Source organism: Mustela erminea, chromosome 1 (assembly GCF_009829155.1).
Source record: "Mustela erminea isolate mMusErm1 chromosome 1, mMusErm1.Pri, whole genome shotgun sequence".
Taxonomy (NCBI): domain Eukaryota; kingdom Metazoa; phylum Chordata; class Mammalia; order Carnivora; family Mustelidae; genus Mustela; species Mustela erminea.
Window position 1 is genome coordinate 21,710,187 of NC_045614.1, and position 13,283 is coordinate 21,723,469.

Sequence of the window (13,283 nt, forward strand, 5' to 3'; positions counted from 1 at the left end):
GGGCAGTGCTGGGCGCCGGCCGCCCGAGAGGAAAAGGCAGGGCGGGGCGGGGCGGGGGCGGGAACAGATGAGGGGGCGGGACGGGGGCGGGGACCGGCTCGGCTGTGAGAGAGGAAGGGGCGGGGCGGGCGCGCGGCTGTTAGCGCGCGGCCGTTAGCGGTCCTCTCCTACCAACGGTCCGCGACGCGGTGGTCCCCGCGGCCGCAGTCTCCCTGGGTCGCAGTCCGCGTGACCCGGCCCCGGTTTGCGCGCTCGCCCCTTTCGCCGGCGCAGTCACCGCGCGGGGCGGCCGCCCGTGAGGTAGCTACCACGGCTTGTGACAACGAATAAAGCTCCGGACTGCGGCGCCCTCGGCGACAGCTGGGCGGGCTGCCCCGGCCGGGAGCGGCGGCCTGTGCGCTACCGTGAGGAGCGAGCGGCGGAGACGACCTCCGGCCCGGCCCCGCACCAGCCGCCCTGCAAGCGCGACATGAGCCTGGTCTGGCATCCGCGGGATGCTCCTTGAGCCCCTTCTTCGGCTGTTACCTCCGGGGGACGGTTGTGGCCACACCGACACATTTTCCAAATAAATCACTGTTTATTCTTGCGGCGGCGGGGCCGAACACGCTAATTTATTTTTAATTTTTTCAACAAGCCTTTACCCAGCACTCCTCCAGTGAAACAGCTTGGTAACCGTTCCAAGGGAGCATCCGCTCCGTTAGGGAATCTCGGACTGAGCTGCTCGTGGAAGCCGGCATTTGCAACGTCCCTCCTCAAATGCTCTGAAGATTTTTGCGTCTTCCCGTAACTACCAGTGTGCACAGAATCCCACTCCAGGAACGTCTTGGTCCAGCGATGCAAAGCACTGACGTTTCAAGGTTTTATTTCTATTGCTAGATGGCCGGGATTTCCCACCCCACCCCCCCACCCCCAACGACCCGGAGCCGCTCAGTAGTCCCGAAAGCGGGTCCCCTAGTGCGTGCCCTCCTCTCCTCTTCCAGCCTGGCCAACTGCTTGTGTTGAATAAGAAGCCATCAGGTGCCGTGACTTCTGCATGTGCAACTCATGGGTCGGAAGAGGAGATGGAGCGATCACAAAGAGAGGAAGGGCGGTCTAACCAGTCTTAGTTTTCTGAACAGCTAGTTAGTTGCCTTAACAGTTGTGTGGAAGGAGAGCAGTGGACAGCCCCTGCAGATGTTCACGCTTCCCAGCTGTGCTCTGAGGACATGGGTGCTGGTGTGTCTGTCCCTGGAGTGACCTGATTCACTCGGCTCTCCTTCGAAGAAATGCTGTCCTTCCCCCTCTCCCTTGACGAGACACAGCCCTCCCTTCATGGGAGTGGATTGTATGTAGTTTTCAATCGTCTCTTCCCTTTCAGGGATTTCCCCCATTAACCAATGAAAACCAAATTTGCTGTGGGCTGACATTGGTGGAGGAGGAGTGTGGGTGTCCTCTCCACTTTGGGACATTGTGCTCTTGGCTCAGATCTAGACAAGGTTGGGAGCCAACCAAACCTCAATGGCCTGCGGAGCCTGGTGACAAGGGAGAGGAGCTAAGGGGTGATTTGTCAGTGTTCCCTCCTGTCTCCCACTAGAGGGAGTTCTTGCTTCAGGCAGCCAAAATCCCGGGGGCTTCTTTTGCTAGGAAAGAGCTACCTTCTCCAAGCCTTTACTGGGTAGAATTAAGGCCCCTAAACTTGAGGCAAAGTGAGCGTATTTATCCTGAGTGCCACCTCGTGCATTTAGTAGGCATGAAGAAAACGAAGACCCATTTAGTCAGGTTAGACAGTGGTTCCAATTCTTACTTTGCTGAGTAATAGCAGTAACTCTGATCTTGGGCAAGTGCCTCCTGTGCCCTCTCTGTGCCTCGGTCTCCTCATCTTGAAAATGGGGATTGCAGTGGTATCTACTGCACAGAGTTTTTGTGAGTTAATACAGGTGAAATGCCTAGAACAGTTTTGACACAGATTTCTTGTTTATTGGCTACTACTAGCGTTGATACTGGGTGGTTCCCTTTTATTCTGTTACATGGGTTGGTAGGTGAGGTACACTGTTACTTTGACCCTGTGGAACCAAATGTAGAATTAAATTGCTGACCAAGCCCTGTTTATATTTATAGCTGGAAGAGCCTGTATTGTCCTCATAATAGTATAGAAGAATTCAAGTTAGGAGAGAGAGGCAGCAGCGAATGAAGACTATAAAAGAAAAGAAGAAGGAACGTCAAAGATTGAGGTAGAGTAGGTGAAGTAAGGAAGTTTGGGAGAAATTGTCCAAAGACCCATGGTATATCATGCATTTTTTGTCCCCTTTGTGTGGTCTTGGGGGCCTGGGGTTGGGTAGCATGGAAGCATACACCAGTGGTCCCCTGGAAGCCCCGGTGACCTATGCCCCCAGAGCTGTCCCTAAAAGCAAAGTGCTGGCTCTGGAGCCCTAGGGGCTAGATTCATATCTGGGCTCCAACACTTGCTGACACTAGGTGACCTGGGATATTTCTTTTTAAGCCTCAGTTTCCTCACCTGGAAAATGTGTTTAGAAATAGCATCCACTTTTTAGAGCCTTCTGTAGATTCATTGAGCTAGTCCTTGTGAAGAGCCAAGAATAGTGCTTCACAATAGGAAATTCACACTCAGTTTTCTTATTTCGTTATGCTTTGTGAACATGGTGCCGCCAGAGATTCAGAGCAGGTGACAGAAGAAACAGTAAAAGAGCAAAAGGAGGTTTGCTCTTGCATCATTCAGTTTACACAGGCAGCACAGCCAATGGGAACAGAAAGATAACTACAATATCACGTAATTCAAAGGACTTAGCAGCTATATTTTGTGTTCTCAAAAAATAAGCAATAAAAATAGAAACTGATTTTTTAGCTTTTTATTATTTTGGTCCTTCATCAGACCATAGAGGCATTTTTTGAGGGAAATGTTACAAGGGGTGTTGACAGGATCCTCAAAGACTGCCTTGTACTTCTTCCTTCTCTTGTATAGAAAATCTGCCAAGACAAGGAGGGTGACCCAAAGGAAGCCATCTTCAGGGCCTGGTAAGAAAGACTGGAGGTTCTGTTCAACTGCTGCATTCCGACCTCAGCAAAGGCCAGCTATGTAGGGCAGCAAACTTGCTTCTCTGAATGTCCGTCCTACTTATTTCCCAGATTCTCTAAGATGCTGAAGAACTCAGGGTCCTTGATTCTTCAATGGCTAATCTAAAGTTCAAGAAGCAAGTTATTTAAAGCCACTTGAGAGAAAAGTATATAAAATGAGCAGTTGCTGCCAACTCCCTCAAATGTGGCCAAAATTATATAAAGGCCTAACTGATACCATGCAACACTTCTTTCCAACCTCCACCCTTGTCAAAATGTCCTCTTCCCAATATATGACTCTTCCCTGTACTCCCAAAATGAATTCTTAACATTCTCTCCTCCAGTTTGCCGACTATGCCTTCGAGAACCTGGGGATCCTGAAAAACTGGGGGAATTTCTTCAGAAAGACAATCTCAGCGTGCATTATTTTTGTCTTGTGAGTATAAGGTCCCCTTTGCTTTGAATGTTTCATGACTTTTGCTGTACTGTCTGTTCTCTGTTTTTCATCCAGCCTCAAATCCATAGCCTTGTTTTTCTCAACAGCCCTTTTTCTTTCTGAAATCTGGCCTTTAAAATGCTATAAAATCCTGACAGTATAAAGTATGTACAATAAAAAGTCACTTCCCAAAACAGCGTTCCCAATCTTTCTTCCTCTCCCTAGAAGCACATGCTATCAACTGTCCTTTGAGCTGGTTTTTCCCCACTATGCTTTCTTATTTTTTATTAGCTATAATTTGCCTACTATAGAATGTACCAATTTTATGTGTACAGTTTGATGAGTTTTGATAAGCTCCTATGTCATGGGGATATAATGTATATCCTCATATAAACACCACCCCAAAGTATTTCCATCACTGCAGAAAGTTCCCTCCCGTACCCTTCCATCTAGTCCCCTCAGAGATCATCACTGTTCTCATCTATAGGTTACTTTTGCCTCTTCTCATATTTCATACCAGTGGAATCATACACCAATTGTATTCTTGTGTCCGACTTTTATTCAATGCAATGTTTTGGAGATCCACCCATGTTGTTGCATATATTGTTAGCTTGTGCCTTTTTGTTGCCTCCTAGTATTCTGTTATATGAATATTTTGTAACTGGCTTCTTTACCCATCTGTTGATGGACAACTTGAATTGTTTCTATTTGGGGACTATAATGAATAAAGTTGCTGTGAATATTCATGTTCTAGTCTTTTTGTGAACACATATTTTCACTTCCCTTGGGCAAACGCCTAGGAGTAGATTTATTGGTTGTGTGCTAACTGTATGTGAAGTTGCCAAATCACTTTCCAAAGTGGTTGTACTGGTTTACACTTGCACTAGCAATTTGTGAGAGTTCCAATTGCACAATATTCTTGCCAGAATTTGATATGGTCAATCTTTTTAATTTTAGCCATTCTATTAGGTATGTACTGGCATTTCATTGTGGTTTTAATTTGCATTTCTCTGTTGACTTAAGATGTTGAGCTTTTTGTGTGCTTACTGGCCCATTCACATATGTTCTTTAGTGAAGTGTCTGTACAAATATTTTTCCATTGTAAAAGTAGGGTTATTTTGTCTTCTCAATTTATGAGTTTTGTATATATTCTGGATGCAAATCCTTTTTCAGATATGCATATTGTCACTGTTTTCTCCAAGTCCATGGTATGCCTCATTTTATTTATTTTTTTAATTTAATTTTATTTTTTCAGTGTTCCAGGATTCATTGTTTATGCACCACACCCAGTGCTCCATGCAATACATGCCCTCCTTAATACCCACCACCAGCCCTCCTAATCCCCTAACCCCCTCCCCTCCAAAACCCTCAGTTTGTTTCTCAGAGTCCACAGTCGCTCATGGTTCATCTCCCTTCCAGTTTTCCCCAACTCACTTCTCTCTTTCACCCAATGTCCTCTGAGTTATTCCTTATGCCCACAAGTAAGTGAGACCATATGATAATTGACTTTCTCTGCTTGACTTATTTCACTCAGCATAATCTCCTCCAGTCCCATCCATCTTGATGCAAAAGTTGGGTATTCATCCTTTGTGATGGAGGCATAATATTCCATAGTATATATGGACCATATCTTCTTTATCCATTCGTCTGTTGAAGGGCATCTCGGCTCTTTCCACAGTTTGGCAACTGTGGCCTTTGCTGCTATGAACCCTGGGGTACAGATGGACTTCTCACTGCGTCTGTATCTTTGGAGTAAATACCCAGTAGATGCCTCATTTTCTTAATGGTGTCTTTCAAAGAACAAATGTTCTTAATTTTGATCAAGTTCAGTTTACAAATTTTTTTTCTTTTATCATTAGTGCTTTTTTGTGTGTGTCCCAAGATAACCTTGCCTGCCCATTGAATTACCTTGTTGCCTTTGTTGAAATCAATTGACCATATTTCTGTAGATCTGGATTATTTATTTTATGTCATTGATAAGTGTTCCATCCTTACAACAGTCCTGCACTCTCTTGATTATTGGGGCTTTATAGTGACTTGAAATTAAATACTATACTGTTTTTTAAAAACCATCTTTAAAGATGGTTTTGGCTATCAGGTCCTTTTCTGTATAAATCTTACACTTAGCTTGTCAGTTTTTCTCTAAAAGAAATGCCTGTTGGGATTGATATTGGGATTGCATTGAATTTATAGATCAATTTGGGAAGAACTGAAATCTTGAATCTTCAATCCACGGATGTGATATATTTCCCCATTTATTTGGGTCTTTTAAAATTTGTCTCAGCAATGTTTTATTTATTTATTTTTTTGCTTATTTTTATTTAGCAGTGTTTTTTAGTTAAGAAGTCTTGCACATCTTTTATTAAATGAATGCATAAATATTTTTGGATTATTATGCTATTATAAATGGTATTTTAAAATTTCAGCTTCAAGTTTGGATGTTGGTATATATAAATGCAGTTTGTTTTGTATGTTGATTTTTTTTATCCTGCAATCTTGTTAAGTTCACTTATTAGTTCAGTAGTTGTTTTTATTTTTTAATATTTTTGGTAAATGCCTTAGGATTTCCTGTGTACACAATCATATAGTGTGAATAAAGAAAGACAGTTCTACTTCTTCATTTCCAATCTTTCAATTCTTTTAATTCTTAAGCTTGCCTTATTATACTAGGTAGGACTTTCAATCAGGTGTTGAATAGGAGTTACAGGAGTAAATATCCTTGTGTTACTCCCAGCATGGGAGGATAGCATCCAGTTTTCCAACATTAAAATATGATGTTAGCTGTCTGCTTTTCATCAGATTAAACAAGGTTCCTTTTATTTCTGGTTTGCTGAGGATATCATGAATGTCTATTGAGTTTTGTCAAATGCTTTTTCTGCATTTATTGAGATGTTCGTTTTTCTCCCTTATTTTGTTTGTGGGGTTTGTTACATCAATTGAATTTTTAATGTTAAACTAACTTTGCATTTCTGGTATAAACCCTGCTTGATGATGATGTATTATCCTTTTTATATGTTGCTGGATTCGGTTTGCTAATATTTTGTTTCATTTTTACACCGGTACTCGTGAGAAAGATTGGTCTGTGATTTTCCTTCTTGTAAGTCCTGTCTGGTTTGGGTGTCAGGTCTTGGTTAATCTCAGTGCCTTTACAAGCGTACACATCTTCAACATAAAAATAAACATACTATACACAGTGTTTTGTATTTTGCTTGTTTTTTTTTTTACCTCTTAATACTTAGGATGATCTTTCCTCATAGAATGTATTAATCTAGTTTTTTTCCTTTTTAATATCTAATTGGTATTCCATGGTATGGGGGGGGTGCCAAAAAGTATTAAAACAAACCACTTTTAAAGGACATTTAGATTATTTCTAATCTTTCACTATTGGTTTTTCTGTTTATAGAAATAATACATACTCATTGTAGAAAACGTAAGTAATACTTAGAAATATAAATAAAACGGAAATCACTCATATAGTCCTAAAGCCCTGAGATAATTAGTGTTAAATGGATATGTTTTAAGCCTAATTGGGCACGTATAGCTATAATCCAAGTGTCTTCAAATCATCTAACCTTGGAGCGTCACCTTTTCTATAATGTCAAAAAGAGGCACCTGGGTGGCTCAGTCGTTGGGCCTCTGCCTTCGGCTCAGGTCATGATCCCAGGGTCCTGGATTGAGCCTCATATCCGGCTCTCTGCTCTGCGGGGAGCCTGCTTCCCCCCTCTCTTTGCCTGCCTCTCTGTCTACTTGTGATCTCTGTCTGTCAAATAAATAAATAAAATCTTTTAAAAATTTGTTACAAGGTCAAAATAAAATAGCCTGGGTTCCCATTACACATTACATGTAATTACTTTAGGAAGTCCAGCACCCTTCCCATATTTTTGGAAGATTCTTGGGGTGGGGCTGGGGTGCTCACGTTCTTCCAATGTACATACATATATGTAACGGTTTATGGGTACATTAACAGTTTATTGTCCTTTTCCTTGATTTCCCATTCTAGAATCTGCTTTGGGGACTTTTCAGAAACTAAAGGCCCTTAAAATTATATTTTTTTAAAAGATTTTATTTATTTATTTGATGGAGATAGCAAGTAGGCAGAGAGGCAGGTCGGGGTGGGGAGCAGGCTCCCTGCTGAGCAGAGAGCCCGATGCGGGGCTCAATCCCAGGACCCTGGGATCATGACCTGAGCTGAAAGCAGAGGCTTTAACCCACTGAGCCACCCAGGCGCCCCTAAAATTGTATTTTTAAAGGAAAGTTCAATTCTTCCCCTTCCCCAGTAGGGCAGAATGACTATCATTGGGAGATTTTATTTTATGTAGAAGGAGGGAGAGAGAGAGAGAGAGAACGTGAGCACAGGGGGCAGGGGCAAAGGGAGCGGGGAGAGAGTCATAAGTAGACTCTGTGCTGAGCTGGGGCCCGATGTGGGTTGGACCCCATCTCAGAACACTCAGATCAAGGCCTGAGCCAAAACCAAGAGTTAGATGCTTAATCAACTGTGCCACCCAGGTGCCTCCATAGTCAGGTTTTAAAGTCCTGTTTCCCTTCCTGTAATGAACAAACTCTAAGAAGAGCTTTTTTCTGTGCTAAGGGGCAGGGTAAGTGTGTGGGTTCTGTGGGCCTGGATGTGAATGCCAACTCTGTTGCCTCCTTGCTCTGTGACCCCAGCCATGTCCCTTACCATCCTATACCTCAGTGGGCCCCTCTTTTTAATGAGGGTCTTTTAAATGAGGATCACAATAGTATCTGTATCACAGGGCTGTCGTGAATAGAAAATGAGTTAATATATAGGGAGTTTTTCCCCAAAGGGCCCAGCACCCGAAAGCAAGCCTCAGTTAATGAGATACAGCATAATACAGAGGTATGTAAGAGCCCAGGTTCTGGAGTCCTGTAACCTTGAGCAGATCACAGAATGTCTCCTATAAAATGGGGGTGATGATAGTACCTACCTCCTGAGGTTGTTACAAGGATTAAATGAGTCAATATTTGAAAAGCACTTAGAGCACAGTTAATGCTGTATAAGCCTTTGCTAAGTAAATTACCCTGTAAATGCGTATATATCCCACCAAGCTCTATACTCTAGCGCTCTCACCCTGTCCTCTTCCTCACCGCACTGCACTGTTTCACGGATCATCCATGTTGACAGCCTGGTTCTCCTGCTCCCCCAGATCCTATCTAGCAAGCTGCCTCAGAGGGGCCAGTCCAACAGAGGTTTCCATGGATTCCTGCCTGAAGACATCAAAAAGGAGGCAGCCCGGGCTTCTAGGAAGGTTAGAATCCCCCAGTATGGGGGCCTCGGGGTAGGTCTCTTCTCATGCCTCTCTGATGGCCCCTGTTTCTGTTCTTTTCCCTAGCGGCTAGTTCAGAAGTCAAAGGACTCTCGGATTTCCCAACAGGCCCTTCCGATAAGCTGCATTCTTCTCTGGGGTGGAGGATTCTAAGTGGGGAGGGAGCAACATCCTGGGGAAAAAATTACTTAGTGATGCTTGAAGCTCAGCTTCAGGGTGCCCACAGAGCTTTCAGGTCAACTGAGGAAAGGAAATGGCTACGGCTTCCTAGAATTTCCATTCCATACAGTGATGTGCCACAGAACGTCTGTTTGTCTTTCTTGGGGCCCTGAGCACTGCCTGGGATCTAATTTGCAGATCTGCTTTGTGTGCAAGAAAAAGGGAGCTGCCATCAACTGCCAGAAGGATCAATGCGTCAGAAACTTCCACCTTCCTTGTGGCCAAGAAAGGGGTTGCCTTTCACAATTTTTTGGAGAGTACAAGTGAGTGATGAAGGGGAAAAGTTGGACTGCTCTTTTGCAAGTTGCTCTTAATTAGCCGCTAATGAAATCAGAGTCTGGTTCTCATAGGCCCATTTTTGATTTACTGTGAATCTGTCCTCCCATTCAATAATGAGAAACAGTGTCTTGACTTGGCGATTTCACAGGGGTTACTTCTTGCTTCCCATCCCCGTCTTAAATTACGAACAGCTGCTGTTCTTAGACAGCTGCTCAGAGCTAAGTGGGGCTTTTAGGAACAGGAGGCTGTGGAGATCGTCCCAAGAGTTTTGCTCAGTGGGGAACAGCTGTGAGCAGGCATGTGGCTGTTCTTCCCCTTCTCCTCCTCCTCCCCATGAGCATGGAGGTTCACTGGGCATCGGCCCGGGTGGTTGGCCTTCCTAGGCGGGGAAGCTGGATGACTACATCAGTGACAAACCAGAAATCAAGTCTGTTTACTCTGCCTCAGATCATTTTGTGGAAAACACCGCCCAACACAGGACATCCAACGGGGGAAGGCAGGGGAGGAAAGCTGTGTCTTGTGTTGTGAAGACTTATCCCAAGCAAGTGTTGAAAACATCCAGAGTCCTTGTTGCAGTCAAACTATCTACCATCGCAAGTGCATACAGGTGGGGACCGCCCTGGGGACCTTCCAGATTTTCTCTAGTTCAGAGCACCCTAGGAATGTTCAGGCAGTCTTGGCTTCTGTGTTCCACCCAGGAGGCCTATTTGCAGGGCTGGTTCCAGGCAGTCAGAAGAAAGGCAGCCCAGTCTCTGGTCACCCCTGACTTGTAAGACCTCATCCAAAATCCTCAGGAGGGCTAGAACAAACAAGCTTGAATGAGTCAAGCAGCCTCCAAATCAGCCTTGCTTCCTGGGATGGAAGGAAAGCGACCCTTGAATGGGTCAGCACTGCAGACCCTACAGCAAGAGAAGACAGCTAAGGCACTCCTGGGAGCTCTCTGGAATTGAGCTTGGTCTCTGGTCTAAGGCCTGGATTTACACCCCTCCCACTAGCCCACCTGTAGCCCTTTTATGGAAACCTCCAATCAAGTTCTCTTGACAACATCCTTTTTGTGAGATGAGGGTTGGGGTGGAGAGAAGGTGATCAAAGATGGTGTTTTATAAACACAGTGCTCTTCCATGTTTCTCTTACAGAAATATGCCCACACATCAGCAAAACATTTCTTCAAATGTCCACAGTGTAACAATCGAGAAGAGTTTCCTCAAGAAATGCTAAGAATGGGAATTCATATTCCAGACAGGTAGTGGAAACTCTAGGGCAGGAATTGAGCCAGGGAGTGGGTTGCCTAGATTTCTAGAGAGGCGGTGAGTGTGAGGTTAGTTCGGAGAATGAGGGAGCAGCCCAGGCACTGGCATATGGTAAAGAGGGAAAGAGTGGAGGGAGGGCTTATCAGTTATCAAAAGAAAAGGAGGTGGGGGGAAATGGGGGAATGGGATAAACATGTTCCTGAAAAGGGGGCTTGGGGATCAGAATTGCCTGGGGGTGGGTTCTTGAATTTCAGCATGGAACTAAGGAACCCCCATGTTCCACTCATCCTGCTTCAGCCCTCTTCTACTGCCAGACCACTCAGCCCATCTTATTTAAAGTATTCAGGCAGGGGTGCCTGGGTGGCTCCGTCAGTTAGGCGGCTGCCTTTGGCTCAGGTCATGATCTCAGGGCCCTGGGATCGAGCCCTGCCTCGGGCCCTGCATCGGGCTCCCTGCTCAGCCGGAAGCCTGCTTCTCCCTCTCCCTTTGCCTGCTGTTCCTCTTGCTTGTGCTTGCTCTCGCTCTCTCTTTCTCTCTTAGTCAAATAAATTAATAAAATCTTAAAAAAAAAAAAAAAAGTATTCAGGCAGCCTGTTGAGATCTTTTGCTGTGCTAACTTGAGTTCTTTCTAGTTCCTCCTACCTAGTTCCTCCTACTTTCTAGGTACTGCCGACCTAGTTACTCTAGGTAGGCAAAGGTTTCACCCCCAATTGTGCACCCTTTAATCATTGTTTTCCCACCGCAGAGATGCTGCCTGGGAGCTCGAGCCGGGGGCTTTCTCGGAGTTGTATCAGCGCTATCAACACTGTGATGCCCCCATCTGTCTGTATGAAAAAGGCAGAGACAGCTTTGAGGAAGAAGGGTAGGGAAAGGCTCCTGGTTAGAAAGATTTCTCACTGGTGCCATGCTAGAGTTAGACCTTGGCACAGTTATCAGGAACAAGAATATCGCTCTTGTCTAGAGACCTCAGGGTGAACTCAAGTACCATACTTGACCAGCCCAGGACTCACTCATGCACAAGTGGACAGGCTCTTGCAGGGTCTGCTCCTCCTCACACCCAGTGGAGCAGCCCTCGGGTCCAATTTCTTTCCAAATCCACCTTTCGAGTATCTGTGCCTGAGTGCAGGGTCCAGGGATTGGCACTCGGCCATGATGGGTCATGGGTAAAACGTACAGTGAAAATGGCCTGGGAAGCCTTCAGTGAAGGCCTGGCCTCTAGCAGACATTCTGAGAGCGGTAGAGAGTGTAATCTGGGTCCCCACACCCTTCCTTGGCTCTTCCTGCAGGAGGTGGCGTCTCATTCTGTGTGCTACGTGTGGATCCCACGGAACCCACCGGGACTGCTCCTCCCTGAGAGCCAACAGTAAGAAGTGGGAGTGTGAGGAGTGTGCACCTTCTGCTGAAGCCACAGGTGGGACTGGAGGGAAGGTCTGGTCGAAGAACTTGGGGTGATACCCGGGAAAGGAGGAGGGTATGTCCCTGGATGGGGACTTGGAGTTGTGCCTTTGGTTTGGGAAGGGAAGTAGCTAGGGAGGGGCTCCAGGACCTGAGCCTGGAGAGACAGAAGCCTGAGTCTTCCTCTCTGCCTTTCTTTCACCACAGACTATACACCTGAAAACCCAGGTGACATCCCTTGTTGCAGCGGCACCTTCCACCCCAGGAGGCATTTCTACAGAGACACCAGCCGGGAAGAGAATCCAGGCCCTTCTTGGACTGATTGGCCAGGACCTTCCCTATTAGAAAAGCCAGAGTCCTCTAGTGGCAGGAGGGGCCACCCCTGCCGGTCTAAGGGTGTCAAAATCACTAAGAGCTGCAAAAAATCCAAGTAACAGCTTCTGAGTAGTCGCTGCCAAGCACATTTGGGTATGAAGCTGTGCTCCTCCACCGGGTTTGAGGCAGAGAGCCCTTTGGGACTGTGAGACAAGGAAAGAGGCCCAGCAGTGAGAGCATGAACCAAGGAAAGAGAAATCCCAGGGGAGCGTGAGGACAGAGCAGGGTCCAGATGCCAACCTCGGAACATGTTAGCAGTTAGGAGAGCGCCTCTGCTCTTTCTGCCCTATTCCCAGAGAGCCTTCTTCTCTTCTCCCGCCCTAATCTGCTCCTCATATGCCTCTTCTTACTTCTCCCACGTTTGTTATTATGCAAATAAAGGTTTTTCTCTCCATTGGTGTCTCCTTATAAATTCACTCTGGAATTTATCAAGCAGCCTGAGGAATCTGGAGGGTAGAGTGAGGAAATAGAAAATGCACCCTTCCGATCTATAAAATTCAGTGAATAAATGTAGAATTTTCAACTTCAAACAGACACATGTTGCTTTGGAGGGAAGTAGTTTTCTGGGAAATGAACTTTACAGGCGGGGACAGGGATCTCATCATTGCACAAATAAACACAGGCTCTCATCAGGGAAGTGATCCAGCAAAGGAGGCCACACTGGACTGAGAATAGGCCACCACTGCAGGGCTTAGGGTCCTGGACTCAAACAGGGCAGGGACTATCATGCTCATGTGGGGTGGAAGGACTCGGTTCACTGTAGGCGGTGTGGTCTGCAGCGTACCTCCATTCAAAATCTTGCTGCCTGGTGGCTTGGGCAATTCCGTCTCGGGTCAGGGAACCATGCCAGGCCAGTTGCGTTAGGCAAGGCAGCTGGGATGGGAATCTGGCAGAAGGTCTTGGGAGAAATTGAATGCAACCTATCTCACATTTGTTTTTAATGATTCTGTGGGATTTAGATTAGTGGGGGGAAACTCAGGACCATTTGCCAGA

The 13,283-nt window shown here is 45.8% G+C and overlaps 1 protein-coding gene across 2 annotated transcripts; it reads left to right on the plus strand.

Annotated features, from left to right (window-relative positions):
• Positions 1-121: 121 nt before the first annotated feature.
• PHF7 (PHD finger protein 7) lies at positions 122-12,684 on the plus strand. Of its 2 annotated transcripts, XM_032321627.1 has the most exons (11): positions 123-857; positions 2,098-2,210; positions 2,960-3,012; positions 3,396-3,487; positions 8,653-8,754; positions 9,130-9,254; positions 9,718-9,877; positions 10,407-10,513; positions 11,266-11,382; positions 11,807-11,931; positions 12,123-12,684. In XM_032321627.1, the coding sequence occupies exons 2-11, from the start codon at positions 2,167-2,169 to the stop codon at positions 12,347-12,349; spliced, it is 1,152 nt and encodes a 383-aa protein (XP_032177518.1). In that variant the 5' UTR covers positions 123-857; positions 2,098-2,166; the 3' UTR covers positions 12,350-12,684. The 2 variants fall into 2 exon arrangements, with proteins under 2 accessions (XP_032177529.1, XP_032177518.1); XM_032321638.1 differs by lacking the exon at positions 11,266-11,382 and having other exon boundaries at positions 122-857.
• Positions 12,685-13,283: the final 599 nt, after the last annotated feature.

Coding starts and splice junctions, on each gene's coding strand:
- PHF7 (XM_032321627.1), top strand. CDS start 2,167: ATGAAGACTATAAAAGAAAAGAAGAAGGAACGTCAAAGATTGAG. Junction 2,211..2,959: donor AAGGAACGTCAAAGATTGAG/GTAGAGTAGGTG, acceptor TCTCTTGTATAG/AAAATCTGCCAAGACAAGGA. Junction 8,755..9,129: donor CAGCCCGGGCTTCTAGGAAG/GTTAGAATCCCC, acceptor TCTAATTTGCAG/ATCTGCTTTGTGTGCAAGAA.